This window comes from Physella acuta, unplaced genomic scaffold, assembly GCF_028476545.2.
Source record: "Physella acuta isolate Inbredline_101_S28 unplaced genomic scaffold, ASM2847654v3 ptg000178l, whole genome shotgun sequence".
Lineage (NCBI taxonomy): Eukaryota > Metazoa > Mollusca > Gastropoda > Physidae > Physella > Physella acuta.
Window position 1 is genome coordinate 326,265 of NW_026731697.1, and position 15,508 is coordinate 341,772.

The 15,508-nt window shown below is 40.0% G+C and overlaps 2 protein-coding genes across 3 annotated transcripts; one reads left to right on the forward strand and one right to left on the reverse strand.

Annotated features, from left to right (window-relative positions):
* The first annotated feature begins 1,057 nt into the window (after positions 1 to 1,057).
* On the forward strand, positions 1,058 to 6,088 carry LOC131936468 (uncharacterized). Its single transcript, XM_059293483.1, has 7 exons — positions 1,058 to 1,197; positions 1,789 to 1,872; positions 2,428 to 2,584; positions 2,965 to 3,059; positions 3,657 to 3,768; positions 4,354 to 4,462; positions 5,297 to 6,088. Exons 1-7 carry the CDS (start codon positions 1,122 to 1,124, stop codon positions 5,747 to 5,749), a joined length of 1,086 nt encoding a protein of 361 aa, XP_059149466.1. The 5' UTR covers positions 1,058 to 1,121; the 3' UTR covers positions 5,750 to 6,088.
* A 2,452-nt stretch (positions 6,089 to 8,540) lies between these two features.
* LOC131936403 (uncharacterized) lies at positions 8,541 to 14,115 on the reverse strand. 2 transcript variants are annotated; one of them, XM_059293371.1, is made up of 4 exons: positions 13,913 to 14,100; positions 13,347 to 13,635; positions 12,401 to 12,559; positions 8,541 to 9,883 (listed from the first exon to the last, which is right to left on the reverse strand). In XM_059293371.1, exons 2-4 carry the CDS (start codon positions 13,621 to 13,623, stop codon positions 9,111 to 9,113), a joined length of 1,209 nt encoding a protein of 402 aa, XP_059149354.1. In that variant the 5' UTR covers positions 13,624 to 13,635; positions 13,913 to 14,100; the 3' UTR covers positions 8,541 to 9,110. The 2 variants fall into 2 exon arrangements, with proteins under 2 accessions (XP_059149354.1, XP_059149353.1); XM_059293370.1 differs by lacking the exon at positions 8,541 to 9,883 and adding an exon at positions 10,730 to 11,704 and having other exon boundaries at positions 13,913 to 14,115.
* Positions 14,116 to 15,508: the final 1,393 nt, after the last annotated feature.

Consider the following 15,508-nt stretch of genomic DNA (forward strand, 5'->3'; position numbering starts at 1 on the left):
ATAGCATATAAGGTAATTATAACGATAGAATTTTTATTGTTATTCTCCGAGTAACAAAATTTTCACTAGATCATCAAAGGTAAGCGACCCGGCGGGTAGTGCGGTCCCAAGGAATGAGAAGTTGTGTCCCTTGACTAAAGACATGTCTGAAAGAAAAATTATTTTTGCTTTATTTTAAAACTTTAAACGTTTTAAAACTTGATTGGGGTGAGGGGTAATCTGCACTGGGTGATACCATTAAGTGGGGTGACAGTAAGTTTTGAAAATCGTAAACTTTACAGTTTAAAGCAATGTTCTACCCAGTTAAAGTAATAATTCGTTAGGGTAAGGGGTGACACCAAACCGAAAAAAACACAGATGCACTTTACTTTATCTGCCCCAATTGAATTAACCAGGTTCGAAGGGAGGAATTTTCAAACTAGGTGTAGAAGCATGGCAATGATGAAGGGGTGGATCCTGTGGCGTATGTTGCCACAATGGGGCGGATCTAACTGGATATGTGGTGACACTATCCACTGTGTTTGTGGTGACACCATCCACTGTGTTTGTGGTGACACCATCCACTGTGTTTGTGGTGACACCATCCCTTTTGTTTGTGGGGCACTGGTTAAAGTATAAATTTTCTGCATGCATATAGGCCTCTATATTTTCTGCATATAGGCCTCAATATTTTTCTATTTTGTTGGGGGACGGTGTACTTGCTTTGACCGCGGGGGGTTGCAAGTGCGCCTCTACCCCCACCCCCACCTCCGAAAAAAAAAAGATTTCATGATTTTAAATTAAAAGTTGGTCAAAATTAATATAATTTTAACGACCTAAGTTGCACACTTGACCCCAGACTCACCGGACGCTCCTCTGTAACTAAAAGCCGCCCCCCCCCCCCTCCCCTAAGGTCAACAATAACTAGTCACCTCGGACCCGTCGTATCGTTATGAGAACACAACACGCGCGTGTTGCAACTGAGCACGTCAAGTGTATCCTTCGTCAGGTTCCGGTTTAAACTTCAAGAGTTGAAGACTTCATTCAATCCCTTTCTTTATGCGTCTGTTGAGTGTAACCGCGGGCCTTTAGACAAGGAGGACGTCGGCTTCTACTGTAGTACAGTCATCAGATATTAAACCATGGCACCTTTCTTACACCTGGGCTGTTGGTGGGGGGCCGTTCTCAAGTTGATTTGTTTGTTCACCTGTTTGACAGGTGAGTAGAACATGTAGTTTTTATTGAAGGATATCATTGTATTGATTTAATAAGGTACACACCTTTTTATGTACCTACATACGTACATCTCCAGACAAGATGTTTTCACCAGCACACAAACTCTTCTGACACCCACTCGCAGAATATTTTGAATGGTATCGTCGGCCTAAAGCTAAGAGACATGCTAAACTTGAAGACTCCGTAAATGTTGAGAGTTAGGCTAAACATGAGTGCTCCGTAAATGTTGAGAGTTAGGCTAAATTTGAGGTCTCCGTAAATGTTGAGAGTTAGGCTAAATTTGAGTGCTCCGTAAATGTTGAGAGTTAGGCTAAATTTGAGTGCTCCGTAAATGTTGAGAGTTAGGCTAAATTTGAGTGCTCCGTAAATGTTGAGAGTTAGGCTAAACTTGAGTGCTCCGTAAATGTTGAGAGTTAGGCTATACTTGAGTGCTCCGTAAATGTTGAGAGTTAGGCTAAACATGAAGGCTCCGTAAATGCTGAGAGTGAGGCTAAGCTAGGAAACAAGGGTAATGATTTAGAGTAATTGACCAGAGCATGCAATCTATTTAACCCTATTTGTGTTCCACACCAGCGCCAAGTGTCCACGGCAAGCTTCAGCTGAAGGACGTCAACCAGACGGACACATCTGTGACCATCACCTGGACAACACCACAAGGTAAACACACAGCTGTAGCAACAGTGGTGACTTATTCTTCCTTAACTTTGTAACTTTAAACATCATTGGGGTGTGCATCAACATCTTTAGCATATTTATTCTTAGACATCATTGGGGTGTGCATCAACATCTTTAGCATATTTATTCTTAGACATCATTGGGTTATGTATCATGAAACATCAATTGGATATGTATTAGACTACGAGGCACGATTGAATAGCCCTGCGTTAAAAAAAAAAGTTACTGCCTTTTAGAACTTGCTAAAATCGAAACCTAGTCGCAAGTTTATCCCCCCCCCCCCCCCTTTCCATTGGGCATAAGATTGAGAACATCTTTAGCAAATAAAAATCCACTTTTAAAAAAAATGGTTCTGTAATAAAAGGAAAAAAATTAAATTCTATTTCGCTCTTTAAAAACAATGTTGAGATCCACCATTACAGTAACACTAAGTGGTTTAAGTTAGAACAGCTACCATGACTTGCCCTAGAAAACTAGACACTCTTATTACATCCGCCATGGTTATATAAACAACAACAATTTGTTTTCGTCCCTCAGAAATTTTGAAAGAAATCGACAAATTTCGTCTGGTCATCTCCCAGGAGCGGGATGGCTTCAGTACAAACTATATTTACGCCCTGCATGACGATCCAGAATGTTCCTTACGTCTGTCCAGTTGTGTACTCGGCAATTTGAGGCCTAATACACCGTACAAGTAAGTATGGTGTTTTAGGCAATTTTAGGCATGCACCTTACAGGTAAGTGTTATGTATGGTGTTTTAAACAATTTTAGGCCTCTTACACCTTACAGGTAAGTGTTGCGTATGGTGTTTTAGACAATTTTAGGCATCATTCGCCTTACAAGCGCGTTCGGCAATCAGAGGCCTGATACACCTTCCAAGTAAGTATGACGTGCGCGCGCGACAGCATGAGACTTTAATCCATACAAGCACCTGCAGTATTCATAATGTTCCACAGTGCCACTGTATAGGCATATAAAAGAAAGATAATCTACATTTAATACCTAAACCGACCTGTTGTTTACATTATATCCTGTCATAGCAATTGTTTAATGAACATCACATTATCCAACAGGGTCAAGATCACAATCCATTTAAATAACAACAGTACGTGGATGTTGAGTGGGGAGAGGATGATCAATACACTTCCAGCCAGACACGCCCATGCCCGTGAGTGACAAGTCCCATAGTTATATAGCTAAACTGGGGGCTAAGGCTTCACTGGCTTATGTGACACCCCGAGACAGACCCTTTAGTTAGACAATCGGACAGTGATCTATAGAATACGTTGACCGGAAGTAGATTTCAGTTGGTAGTGTGACTTACAGTACTCCGGACTTTTTTTTTTTAGGTACAGAAAGCAAAGTATATTTGTGAGAAGAATAGCTTGGAAGAAACTATTTTTCAGCACAAAAGAAAATGGGGTGCTTATTTTGTTGGGTTAGTAGAGTAACGCTATGCGTGTGAGAGGTTCGGTAAAGAAATTAACACTGGATGAGTAAAAAGTTCTGTAAAAAGTATAAGGTAAAGATATGGGCTATGGGCTATTTTATAATTTAAGTGTTCGATAGTGAGACTAGTGTTCGGTAAAAAGACGTGCTATTTTATCTAAGTGTTCGGTAGAGACATGCTATTTTATATAAGTGTTCGGTAAAGAGACTTGCTATTTTTATCTAAAGTGTTCGCTAAAGAGAGTAGACAGCGGTATAGAGCAGTTAGTAAACCATGTTGCTATGTCCTCCAGTGTTTGTACCCAAATGTCTACAGATATCGACATGGAATGGTGGCTGACGTTTGTTGCTGCTCCTTTAATCGTCGGCTGTTTGCTTTTCCTGGGTGCAGCCGTCTTATGCTGTCGGATATGGCACTGCTGCTGCTGGTAACGGTTCACCCTGCTTGTATGTGTATGTGTGACAGCGGTGTGTTGTGGTTTGAGTTGTGTGCTCAGAAGCCTATGGAGTTCACCCTGCTTGTATGTGTATGTGTGACAGCGGTGTGTTGTGGTTTGAGTTGTGTGCTCAGAAGCCTATGGAGTTCACCCTGCTTGTATGTGTATGTGTGACAGCGGTGTGTTGTGGTTTGAGTTGTGTGCTCTAAGCCTATGGAGTTCAAATGTCCTGTGTACTTGTGGAAGTAACCTAGTGAACACAATTTTATTAAACCATCTTTAGTGTGTGTGTTCCGTTGGTATTTTGACCAGGACTTGCTATAGCTTGTTGTGTTGTGGATTAGGTAGGAAGTGTCTTCGGAGATTGGGGGAGGGGTGGATAAATTGCAATCATGTGTATCACACCAGCGCCATATAACTGTAACTTTACGTGGGCCAACTTTCATTTTGGGGTCCTTATGAATGGGGGGGGGGGGGGATCATAACGCCCCCTATCATCTAAAATCTAAAACTACATTTAACATTTACTAGCCTCCACTGAAAATAAATCACAATGGCAAAGCCTGTTGATTTCAGGAGAAGGGGGACAACTCATACAGACCACCAGATAGCTGAGAACAGTTCTTCCGCTTCTTCAGATAAATTCAGGAGGTCTGAAAGTCACGCTACTCGCCAGTGGGTCAACGTAGGTCATGAGTTAAATATTTAATATTGCTGATTTTTTTTTCTACAACTTTGTTTTGACTTTTGAGATCAAACTAGGCAATTTACCCCTCGTTGGAGTCTTGTTTCAGGTAATTGTAGGGTTACCAGATACCTTTTCCGAAAATACTGGACACCTTTCCATCCTTCCCTTCTCAGGTATGCCGCAAAGCAGAAGAAGGGGGGTAACAGAGTATTATTCATATACTTGTCCAGTATTTATATTTATTTTATCCTGGACAGTCTGCTCAAATACTGGACTGTCCAGTTCAAAACTGGACACCTGGCAACCCTAGGTAATTGAGATAACTATAAAAAAGAAACAAAGAAATGGCTCCATAGAGACTTTAGTAGATGATCGCGCATTGTAAATCAGGGTGCAAGCCCTGGGCAGTAAGCTGAGAAGAGCCAGATGTTGCCCATGCACCACCCCCCCCCCCCCCCCCCCCACCCCCCCACTAAGCTGATAAACCCATGGGAAAATGTATTACTTCAACAACTTGGTATTAGTTGTGTTGCCGTAAAGGAAGGCAGAGTTTGGTCATCCTATCGCCTGAAGAGTTCCACACCTGCTTGATTTCGGAGTTGTCTCGCCTAGAATGGTTGCTGTCCCCAGCTAACGAGCCTCATCTGCCCTTATGGTTCGAACTCGGGACTTTTCGAGATAGCAGCCATGCTTACTCCAGATTGGGATAATTACACGAACACATTACAGATTCTGATAATGATTATGTCCCTTGGTGAATGTTTGGTCGTGTTTGACTGAGCGATACTCTTCAGGCTGAAATTATTATCCGAACTTTTATTTTCTTCACAGGACACATTCAGAGCTATTGACCCAGACCCTCCATCAACTTACGATCGCCCTGTTGTCGACTACAACTCCAGCTATGAACTTTCCCATAATTCCTCTTCTACTACTGTAATTGGTCTTACGAGAGAGCTTCAATCTAGTTTCAAGATGAAAGGTAAAACTAAAACTTCAACAGGAATTGGAAAGCCGGCGCCATCTGTGCAGCCGCCACCGGTACCTTCCACCGAACCGCTCTCAACGCCGACTCACTACTTAAACACAACCGCGGCGTTGAAACATCCAGAGAGCGCATCACAAAACTTGTACGAAAATAGACATATTGTGTCGCCTAAACAGCTTCCTTCCGGTAGTCGAATCCCACAGGAACAAAAAGTATCGAGCGCCGCTCTCTACACGAATACTGAAGATCTGGACAAACTGTTGGGGAATTCCCGGAAAATGTTTACTATGCTGTAGTGTACGTCTAATAGTTAAACAAAAAACAAATAAGCTAAAAAATAATAATTATGTCACCAAAGCTTTCAATATGTGAAAATGTCTCAACGGTTTGTTTTTTAAATCGCCCGATACTCCATACAAGGAAGTAAAGTACCAAAGTACGATGGAAAGATAAAGAAGAGTTTTTGTAAAACAGACGTTTATCTGTGACTTATGAGTGTGCCCATCCGCCTTTCATAGCCTTATGTCAGTTACTGGACAAAGCTGGATTCAGTCCTATGGGCTTTAGCAAGATGGGATTTGGTTAATCTGATGCTTTAGGACGTATGATTGTTGCTTGCCCAGAAATGTCGTCATATTTATGGGGTCAAGGTGGGGGGAGTGGGTGGGGCAGGAGGGTATAGTATGACTTATGTGGTGAGGAGGGCAGGGGTGTCGCAAGAATGGGATGTGTCTCACTTTTGAAATTTTAAAAGTATTTATTTTCTGCAATTTTCGTACAAAAAAGGGGGACGTGTTTGACTTTTGGTGACGACGTGTGACAATATGGTAGAGCAGTAGCGTAGCGAGGGGGGGGGGGGGCGAGGGGGGGGGGACATATGTCCCCGGGCGCCGACCTTAGGGGGCGCCAAAATGGGTTGGAAAAATAAAAATGAAAGTTTGAGGGGGGTGCAAATCGAAAGTGAGGGGGGGGGGGTGCAAATCGAAATCTAAGTTTGTCCCCGGGCGCCGGGAAGGGTCGCTACGCCTCTGTAGTAGAGGGTAAAATAATGGACCCAAAAAAGTGACGTCATTTACAGGCGACTTCTAAATACTGTGACTATTATTCTAAATTTGAATGTCGATATATTGACTTCAAATAATGTGGTACTACATAAAACAGAAGACCTGGAATAAAGACAAGATATCTCTAGCTACCAATTAACAGTGTTTCTTCCAGACTTTTTTTCGGGGGGACACTTGAAATTTACGGGGGGGGGGGGGGGGGCGGACTAAAATTCCTGGGGGGGGGGGGCGGACACTGTTAAAAGAATATATTTTCTATATAAAATCCATTTCGTTCAGGGGCAGTAGACTCTTCCCCCCCCCCCCCCCCCCCCAAAAGAGATGCCTATACTATTGCAGAGGGCATTGATATTGCTAACGTTAATGCAGTCGAACTAAAGAGTGACAGGAAAAAACAAACCACAATGACTTAGTAAGACATTTTTTTTCAGTGTTCGGTTATTTTATTTCTGATACTTTATTTGAAATCTATTCAGATACATTATAATAAAAAAATCAACAAAATAAACTCTAAATATCGGTAATTTTTCCTAATTTAATAAAGAAAAATAATTTGAAGTATAAAAAAAGCAATTTAAGGTTTTAACTTCATAATCGGGTTTTTTCCCCCAAACGTCATAAACATTACTGGTGTTTGATTTTTGTAAAGATAGATGGCTTTGAGAACTTAAATTATGTAGTTATTTTAAGCAATGATTTTGACAATTTGGTCAAATTATTTGAAAAAAAAAAACAGTATGTATGCCTATAGATCTAATTATTTACTGCTGTAAAGACTTGTTAAAGTTTTTCAACTTTAGTTACAGTAAGACTTCCCACAGAATAACTGCTGCCTTTATGTAGGTTTAATAAAAAAAGGATGTAAATATACCAAACAATAACAACCTGACTATAAAAATAGACATGTTTCTATAGGAATAAGAGAGTGTCATTAAAATATGAGTTGAACGATATCTACCAAAAACAACGAATGTATATGCTCATGTGTGGGTGTGTGTGTGTGTATGTGTACGTGAGTATGTGTAAACTTTAAAATTGATTTTGTTATGCTATCAATAATGATATAAACAGCTTTTTTGATGCTATTAAAAATACATTGCAAATAGATAGGGATTTCTTGTTTACTTGTGATTACCTTCAAACGTCTTATATTTGTTATCGCTTTATACCATATATATATATATATATATATATATATATATATATATATATATATATATATATATATATATATATATATATATATATATATATATATATATATATATATATATATATATATATATATATATATATATAGTATGTCTACAGAATGGACAATACAATAAGGTCAACTAATTAGTTGATCGGTCGTTGATTGGGACGTCACATGATAATTAAATGAGACGGCACTCGGACAAAACCCCTGTACATAAACCCACTTGGGGAAAAACAAAACTCCTGGACACATTGGCGTTACTTTGGTGTCACCCGGTTCACCAGTGCCACCCTATGCGGCAACACTCATCATCTAACTCGCCTCCGACAACATAGCACTTACTGTGTTGTGTCACTGCTCTCGCCATTTATAGTATTATTTTAACTGGATAAAACTTTGTTTTAACAGTAAACTTTACGATTTTTTAATTGTGTGTCACCCTAAATGGTGTCACCCGGTGCGGACCACACCCCCTGACCCCCAGTTCGATGTTATATAAGAAAGTATAAACATTGACGAGAAGATATTTAAAACTGGTTTCCAAAATATAATTTAGGTGCTACTAGATCTAGATCTATCAGTTTTTAAAAAAAATGGGATTTGTTAATAATGATCTGATTTTATTTGTGGACAATACATTTTTCTGTAGCAATTCTGATTTGTGTGCATTGGTACAAAGTGTATCGTTAAGTCTAGTCAAATCGCGTATTGCTTTAATCTAGTACTTCACCGTTCCCTATTCATGACATAGCGTAACCCCTGTTAACACGTGACACAGAGTTTTAAAAAAATCTACATTCTTGATCTATCTACCAGGTGTTGTCGTATCTTGCTCCATGAACACATGTTGTATCAAACAAGAGCAGCAAATAGGGCACACAATAATTCATTACGCGGCAGAAATCTGCGTTCTTTAAAGCAGAAATAGTTTTCTCGACATTTTTCAATTTAGTTTAATGTAAATGAGTAAATAATGTACGTAAATTTATCCAAATAATATATATTTATGTAAAATAAAATAAACAATAAATAATAATTAAATATAGAATTAAATAACATAAACATTCAAATAACGAACATTTTGTTTTCGTAGAAGTTTTTCATCAAAACTTTCCTTGTACTAACCCCAAATGGGGGTTCATATGCAAAGGGTTTTAGTCCAAGTTTTGGGTATGTGCTCAGCGGGTTTATGTCAAGAGATTTTTGTCCAGAGAGCTTTAGCCAGAATAATTGGTTCATTAAATAAGACGTCCTGTGTCCTATAAATGTGACGTCCTCCGCCAATAAAATTAGAACTTCCAAGATTATGAAATAAGACGTTTAAAGAGACGTCCCATATCATTAAAAAGAGACGTCCCAGGATTATGAAGCATGACGTCCCTTACGATCCAGTGTTTAAGTACAACGACACGTTTTGACTGTGACGTCCTTGAGAATGACATCATCAAGGGCGCTCATTCGGCTCGTGTTGAGCACCTGAAGCTTCATATCTGCCATCCTGTGCGGCGCGCATTTGGTCAGCTTCTTCTGCTTGTTCAACAGAACAGCGTGACCCGTAATGTTCCCGTCCATCTGGTAAAACTTGGTCACGTGGTCACACGCGCCCTTACAGTAGCCGACGTCAATAGCTTTTGGTGCGATTACGTCGTTTGGCATTTTGACGTACAGCCTCTCTCTTTTACACAGGCAATGTTGGGGAATTTCCGATCCTGGCGTTACGCTGCATGCGTTGTTTGGTTCGTTTATTTTTAGCGTGGGCTGCGTGTTTTTATCATCCCGGTATTTGAAATCGTCGTGGTCTTTGCGGCGTTTCAGCGATTTCTCGGCCGCCGCCTTGATGAGTTGAGATATTAGACGAACCCTTTCTCTTGCATCATCGCTAAGGGGGATAACTTCGTCCTTTGTGTCCTTCTTCGGAACCTCGTCTGGTTCAGGTTCGGGTATATCCGCGGGGCAGCTAGCTGTTTTTTCCGCTTCATTCTTGACCAGCCGACAATGTTTCTGCTCTAGAGATTGTATAAGCCGGAGCTCAAATGAAGGGGAGCTCATGGTGATGTTGACGTCATGGATGTTGTCCGCGTGTAATCCAGGGAGGTCAAAGGTGAGCACGTGACTAAAGGAAATGACGTCGCTAGTGTCGTTGCTGCGGCTGGTATATTTTAGCATTTCTAAAAATAAAGTAAAAAATACAACTTTACACTTGTCAAGCAAGCACTCACGCGCGCATACACATATTTAAACACACGAATGTTTATAAATCTTCCACACTCATACTTGAAGAATAAATATATAAATGATCACATAATCATAAGTACATAAACGGTTGACACAGTGACTACACACCTATACATAAAAACGTAAATGAGGTGACACATTTTTTAAAGTACTTGTGATGATTGGGAGTGTTAATTAATGTAGCCATAATTAATCACTTCACTAACAGCGCAGTTGAATCAGGGTTATGGGACCTAGGGCCGCTAAGATTTGACTTTAGAATGAAGGTTTGACTTCTGACTTATCGTCAGGCTAACTCCTGAGATAATCTGAGTCAATCTTGGGTCCTCTCCTATGTTTTTAAAGTCACAAGCCTCTGTGTTCATTATGGTCATTTTTTTTTGTTCCAATCGTTCCGTTCCTGAGTAGAGAAGTAGAGAGTTTGACATAAGCCCTCAATAGAATAGTTTTACCAGTACTAAAAGGTTGATTTAAAATCCGCAAACTTATCAACAGGCTTAGCGAGGGAGGAGAGCTCATTTCATATCCATATCCTTACAGCATCCCATTTCATATCCTTATCCTTACAGCATCTCATTTCATATCCTTACAGCTTCTCACTTCATATCCATATCCTTACAGCTCCCCATTTCATATCCATATCCTTACAGCTTCCCATTTCATATCCATATCCTTACAGCTCCCCTTTTTATATCCATATCCTTACATCATCTCATTTCATATCCTTACAGCTTCTCACTTCATATCCACATCCTTACAGCATCTCATTTCATATCCATATCCTTACAGCATCCCATTTCATATCCATATCCTTACAGCATCTCATTTCATATCCAAATCCTTACAAATCTCATTGGCAGACAGGTGTGAAAGATCAAAACTTTAGAATTTTAACGAATTATTTTAATTTAAAATAAAGCGCTAGATTTCCCTCTGCTACACGCATCTACACGTTTTAACTATAGCATTAGGGATGGCATCTATGTAAACCACGTGCTCTGTCCGGTACATGATAACTAAACTCGACATTTTATTGGGCGAGCAAGTCACGTGATGGTGAAGATTTTTCGACGTGTACTTGTTGAGCAAAACGGCGTGAGCTGTTTTATTTTCCGTGACTTGATTGTAGTCACTGACGTGTACGCAAGTCCCCGAACACCCTCCAATGTCTGCTCGAGCTGGTGACAACAAGATGTCCTGACCGAAATCTAGTTTGATATTCACCACCTGACGAGTTCTTTGACATGCGCAGAGTTTTGGAACAAAACCCCCGTCATCAACAAGTTTGTTTGTACACACATTCTCCTCACCTTTAGCTGATCTTTTGGGGAATTTTTTATTTAAAAGACGTAACACCATTAGTTTTAACTTGTGTTTTTTATGATTCTGCTTAGACAGTTGCTCCTGATTATTTTTGCTGGCGGATTTCGGTTTTAGCCGGATATTTTGTCGTACTAAATCCCGCGTACAAGCGCCAGATGTCGTAAAATTAGCTCGACAGTTGCTCAGACGAATACGTTTACGTTTTGGTTTAGAAGTTTGGAGTTGGGTGTGGTAGTTGAGTTTTGTCAAGACTGTGACATCTATGTTACAGTACGTGATTAGGAGGGCCTGTCGAGGGCGTGGGATGACTGAGGCTGAAGACTCGACGGTCACATTGAAACCACGGAGTTGTACCGTCTGCTGCAGGTTAGTCAGATTAAAGAAGGCGGCTCCTTTCATTTGGACTGTACCTCTAGAACTGTTTAAAGTTTCTACGAAGAAACAAGGGCAGTCATGTTGTTAAATCATTCGGGTTGACTTTATTTTTAAATTTATTTGTAAATATATTCCGTGATAAAAATTTATTTTGTAAATATATTCTGTGATAAAAATTTATTTTGCAAATATATTCCGTGACAAAAAAAATATTTTGTAAATAAATTCCGCGATTAGTAATGTGAGAATCGTCACTTTAACCATAATTAATAATTTATGTAGATCTATAGGCACAAATAATCCATTTTTGCCTTGAAGAGAAGACTAGACTACAAGTTTTTTTTTTTGTTTTTTTTTTTTAAATAATCTTTCAAAGATTATCGTTTTAGCTTCCATTAGACGAATGAAAGATACAGCTTTTTAATTGTTCACCAGAGGCGTAACGAGGGGGGGGGGGGGTGGGTGGGGAGGGGGGACATATGTCCCCGGGCGCCGACCTTAGGGGGGCGCCAAATTGAAAGTTTGAGGGGGGGTGCAAATGAAAAGTTCGAGGGGGGGGGGTGCAAATCGAAAGTTTGAGAGGGGGGGGGGGTGCAAATGAAAAGTTCGAGGGGGGGGCGCAAATCGAAAGTTTGTCCCCGGGCGCCGGGAGGGGTCGCTACGCCTCTGTTGTTCACCCGTCCACGTTAAATAGATGATGTCGTGTAGCGCTTTTTAGATATAAACGCTAAATATAGATAAGGATAACTTACTTCCGTCAACTTGAATGGAGATCCAATTTTCTTTAACCTTCGGGGATTGGACAACAGGCACGAGCAGTTCTACCTGAGTCACGTGACACTTCCTCTGTTTACTTCTCTCCGAAAAATACGATAGGCTCCTAAAATACATTCTATCGTTGTCATGGAGATCTGGAAAATATGTTACAAGTTTGATATTATAATATGAATTTTGTATTCGTAAATTTAAATTAGCGGGGGGGGGGGGGGGGGGGGGGAAGGCGTGACTTTCTAAATATTTCATGTTGAAACTCGCGTCCAAACAAAGATGAAATATGTGAAATAAAATAAGACAAAATATGTGAAGCAAAACAAGATGAAATATGTGAAAAATTGAAACCTTGAGCAAAATAGGCTACTTAATCTAAACATTCTAAACACAAGTTTGCCCCCCCCCCCCCCATTGGCTCTATGGCAATTTAGATTTTTCGATTGTAATTATTAGTGAATTTGTTGTTCGGGAACAAAAAATACATTTTAATAAAAAAATGTTTTCGGGAAATTCGTTGGTTTAAAATATTTTTTTTTAAAGAGGGTCAAGTAATTGTTAGTCGCACTCCATGCGCTGATTAACCTTTGACACATTTAGACACAACTCTAACCTAACCTACTTGTGACACTCATGACTTTTTCCACTAACACGACGACTTAGATGCCCTATATGCCCGTATTGACCAATGTCCACTGACCAACACAGCTACTTACATGCCCTATATGCCCGTACTGGTCAATGCTAATTCTAATACCACGGCTACTTACATGCCATATATGTCCGTATTGACCAATCCCCATTGACTAACACACCTACTTACATGCCCTATATGCCCGTACTGACCAATGCTAATTCTAATACCACGGCTACTTACATGCCCTATATGCCCGTATCGACCAATGTCTACTGACCAACACAGCTACTTACATGCCCTATATGCCCGTATCGACCAATGCTCATTCGAATCCTCATAGAGCCCTGCCTGTTCCTCCAGCCCCTGTCTCAGCTTGGCCAAACAGCGGCTGGCCACTCGGCTCAAGTCTCGGCCAAAGTTCAAGTCGTCTGCGCACCCGAACAATAACTTTTTCAGCTCTTCCTTCCTGCCGTTTGCTGGCGGGTCCCGTGAAGGTTCTCCGTGAAGTACAGCGAATGAAATCACCAGGAATATGTAGAAACTCCATCTGCACTTGATAGCTTCCAACATCTTAAAAAAATTCTGCAGAAAGAAATACAAAAACAATTAATATAAAATTAAATAGTATCTACAATGTTAAAGAAATATATTCTAGTTCACATGATTGGTGATACAAGTGTAACATGTTTAGAGCATAGATTTAGTGTTAGATTTTCTAGTAAATTTTAATATTGTGCAGAAGTCTATTAGCTCTGTATTAATATACAAATTCGTGGTATTGACCAAAAATTGAGAAAAATGCTACTTTCAGAAAATAATAGTTTACATAAAAATTAGCGTACACCAATTTTATACTTACATTAAAGAAAGTTGTTGTCAAGAACTGGTCCTACGCCAGCTTCTAAAAATTTCTAGAATATTCCAGTCTATAAAAATGTGATCTGGTACTGGCCAATGACGTATCTACACATTTATTTGACTGGTAGATTAGTACGCCCACATTTTTATAGCCCGCTAATTATCTCCCAAGTGACATGGCTTGGTGCTGCAACGTTCACACGTGACAACCAACACTGATTGCTTTTGTTTTCCTCGGAGACACAACTAACCAGGTGCGTGACTTTGTTTTGACAATTGTTGTCACATTTGTGGCCCAAAAACTGACGTGTTAACCGCTGTTGTGTTTTAGCACCTTTTTAACGGACGGCCAAGCGATTTACTTGGTGCAACTACGGAGGGATGCTCGATGGACTACATGACTAATGCCGCATCCGCCCAAGTCAAGGTCATTGAGGTTTTGGAATCTGGTGCCCCCTCCAACCGAATCTTATCTTGCAGTGGCGTCACTAGGTGGTGTGTCACCCGGTGTTGTAATTGAGGGTGTCACCACCAACCCCCGATCAACAGTTTTGAATTTTCGGTTTATTGTCACCCCTCTCCCCCTTTACTTTTTTATCATTTAATTGGATTGGTCAGAAAAATGTTGCGATTTTTTTTATTGGGTGTCACTTTCAAAATGGTGTCACCTGGTGCAGACCCACCCCCGCGAAGCTACCAGTACCGCGGTCTCACACAATTTTAAAAGAGCATATTTTTTCCCTTATCCTTAGTATAAGCATTTTTAGAACGGACAGTAACCTCATCCCTTATAACCTAGGTATAAATAGGTTTATATGAGTGGGACATCTTTCTCTGCCTTGCTAAATCCATGGATTGGTTCTTATAAAGATGAGCACAGAGTTAAGCTACAATAATTAATCGAGAGTTGTGTCAGGCTCATTATGACAGCATGTTTTAACGTACTGAAACGGTCAACAAGCATCCGTATTCTTACATGACTTCATTTTTAGCTACACTCATTTTTTGTGGCTAACCCAAGTCCTTATCGGGAACTGCTGATTTAGCATTGTTCCTATCATGCCTGATCTGTTGAATGGCTAAACTTAATATCATAGGTCTAGTCATTATAAAAAGAGCTTTCAACTTGTTCTATGAAATCTACATCGAAAAGGGTATTAATAAAGAACACTTTACAAGCACGCGTGGGACGGCGTGGCCTAGCGGTAGAGAGCTAGATTGCTAACCCTAAAGGCGCGAGTTCTAATTCGGGTTCAAGTCAGTAGAAACTTGAAACAGTTCTCTCTTCATATGCACAAACGGAAAATTTTCTGGTGTGTTCAGTATTCGTTTTTTTTACCATACTAAGTTGGTGAATAAACTTTGATAACATTCTATTACTAATGACATTTCCTATATCCCGCAATAAACAAGCGTCACCTAACCATTAACTCTTACTCATCTCGCATCATGCTATTTTAATGACATGAACATTTACATCCGGGTACGTTTATTTTAAAAAAAACTAGTATTGTGATCACGTTCTATCCGAGAGTACTCAGTCAGACTAGGCCCCCATCGTGTTTTCGATAATTAGACACAATAATAATTGTAAACA

What these genes read in the sequence shown, in the direction of transcription:
- LOC131936403 (XM_059293370.1), bottom strand. Translation starts at nt 13,623, where the DNA reads ATGTTGGAAGCTATCAAGTGCAGATGGAGTTTCTACATATTCCTGGTG. An exon ending in GATACGGGCATATAGGGCAT is followed by an intron (nt 12,560 to 13,346) that starts GTAAGTAGCTGT and finishes CATATTTTCCAG; the next exon opens with ATCTCCATGACAACGATAGA. An exon ending in CTCCATTCAAGTTGACGGAA is followed by an intron (nt 11,705 to 12,400) that starts GTAAGTTATCCT and finishes GTTTCTTCGTAG; the next exon opens with AAACTTTAAACAGTTCTAGA.
- LOC131936468 (XM_059293483.1), top strand. Translation starts at nt 1,122, where the DNA reads ATGGCACCTTTCTTACACCTGGGCTGTTGGTGGGGGGCCGTTCTCAAG. An exon ending in CACCTGGACAACACCACAAG is followed by an intron (nt 1,873 to 2,427) that starts GTAAACACACAG and finishes TTCGTCCCTCAG; the next exon opens with AAATTTTGAAAGAAATCGAC. An exon ending in CTACTCGCCAGTGGGTCAAC is followed by an intron (nt 4,463 to 5,296) that starts GTAGGTCATGAG and finishes TTTTCTTCACAG; the next exon opens with GACACATTCAGAGCTATTGA.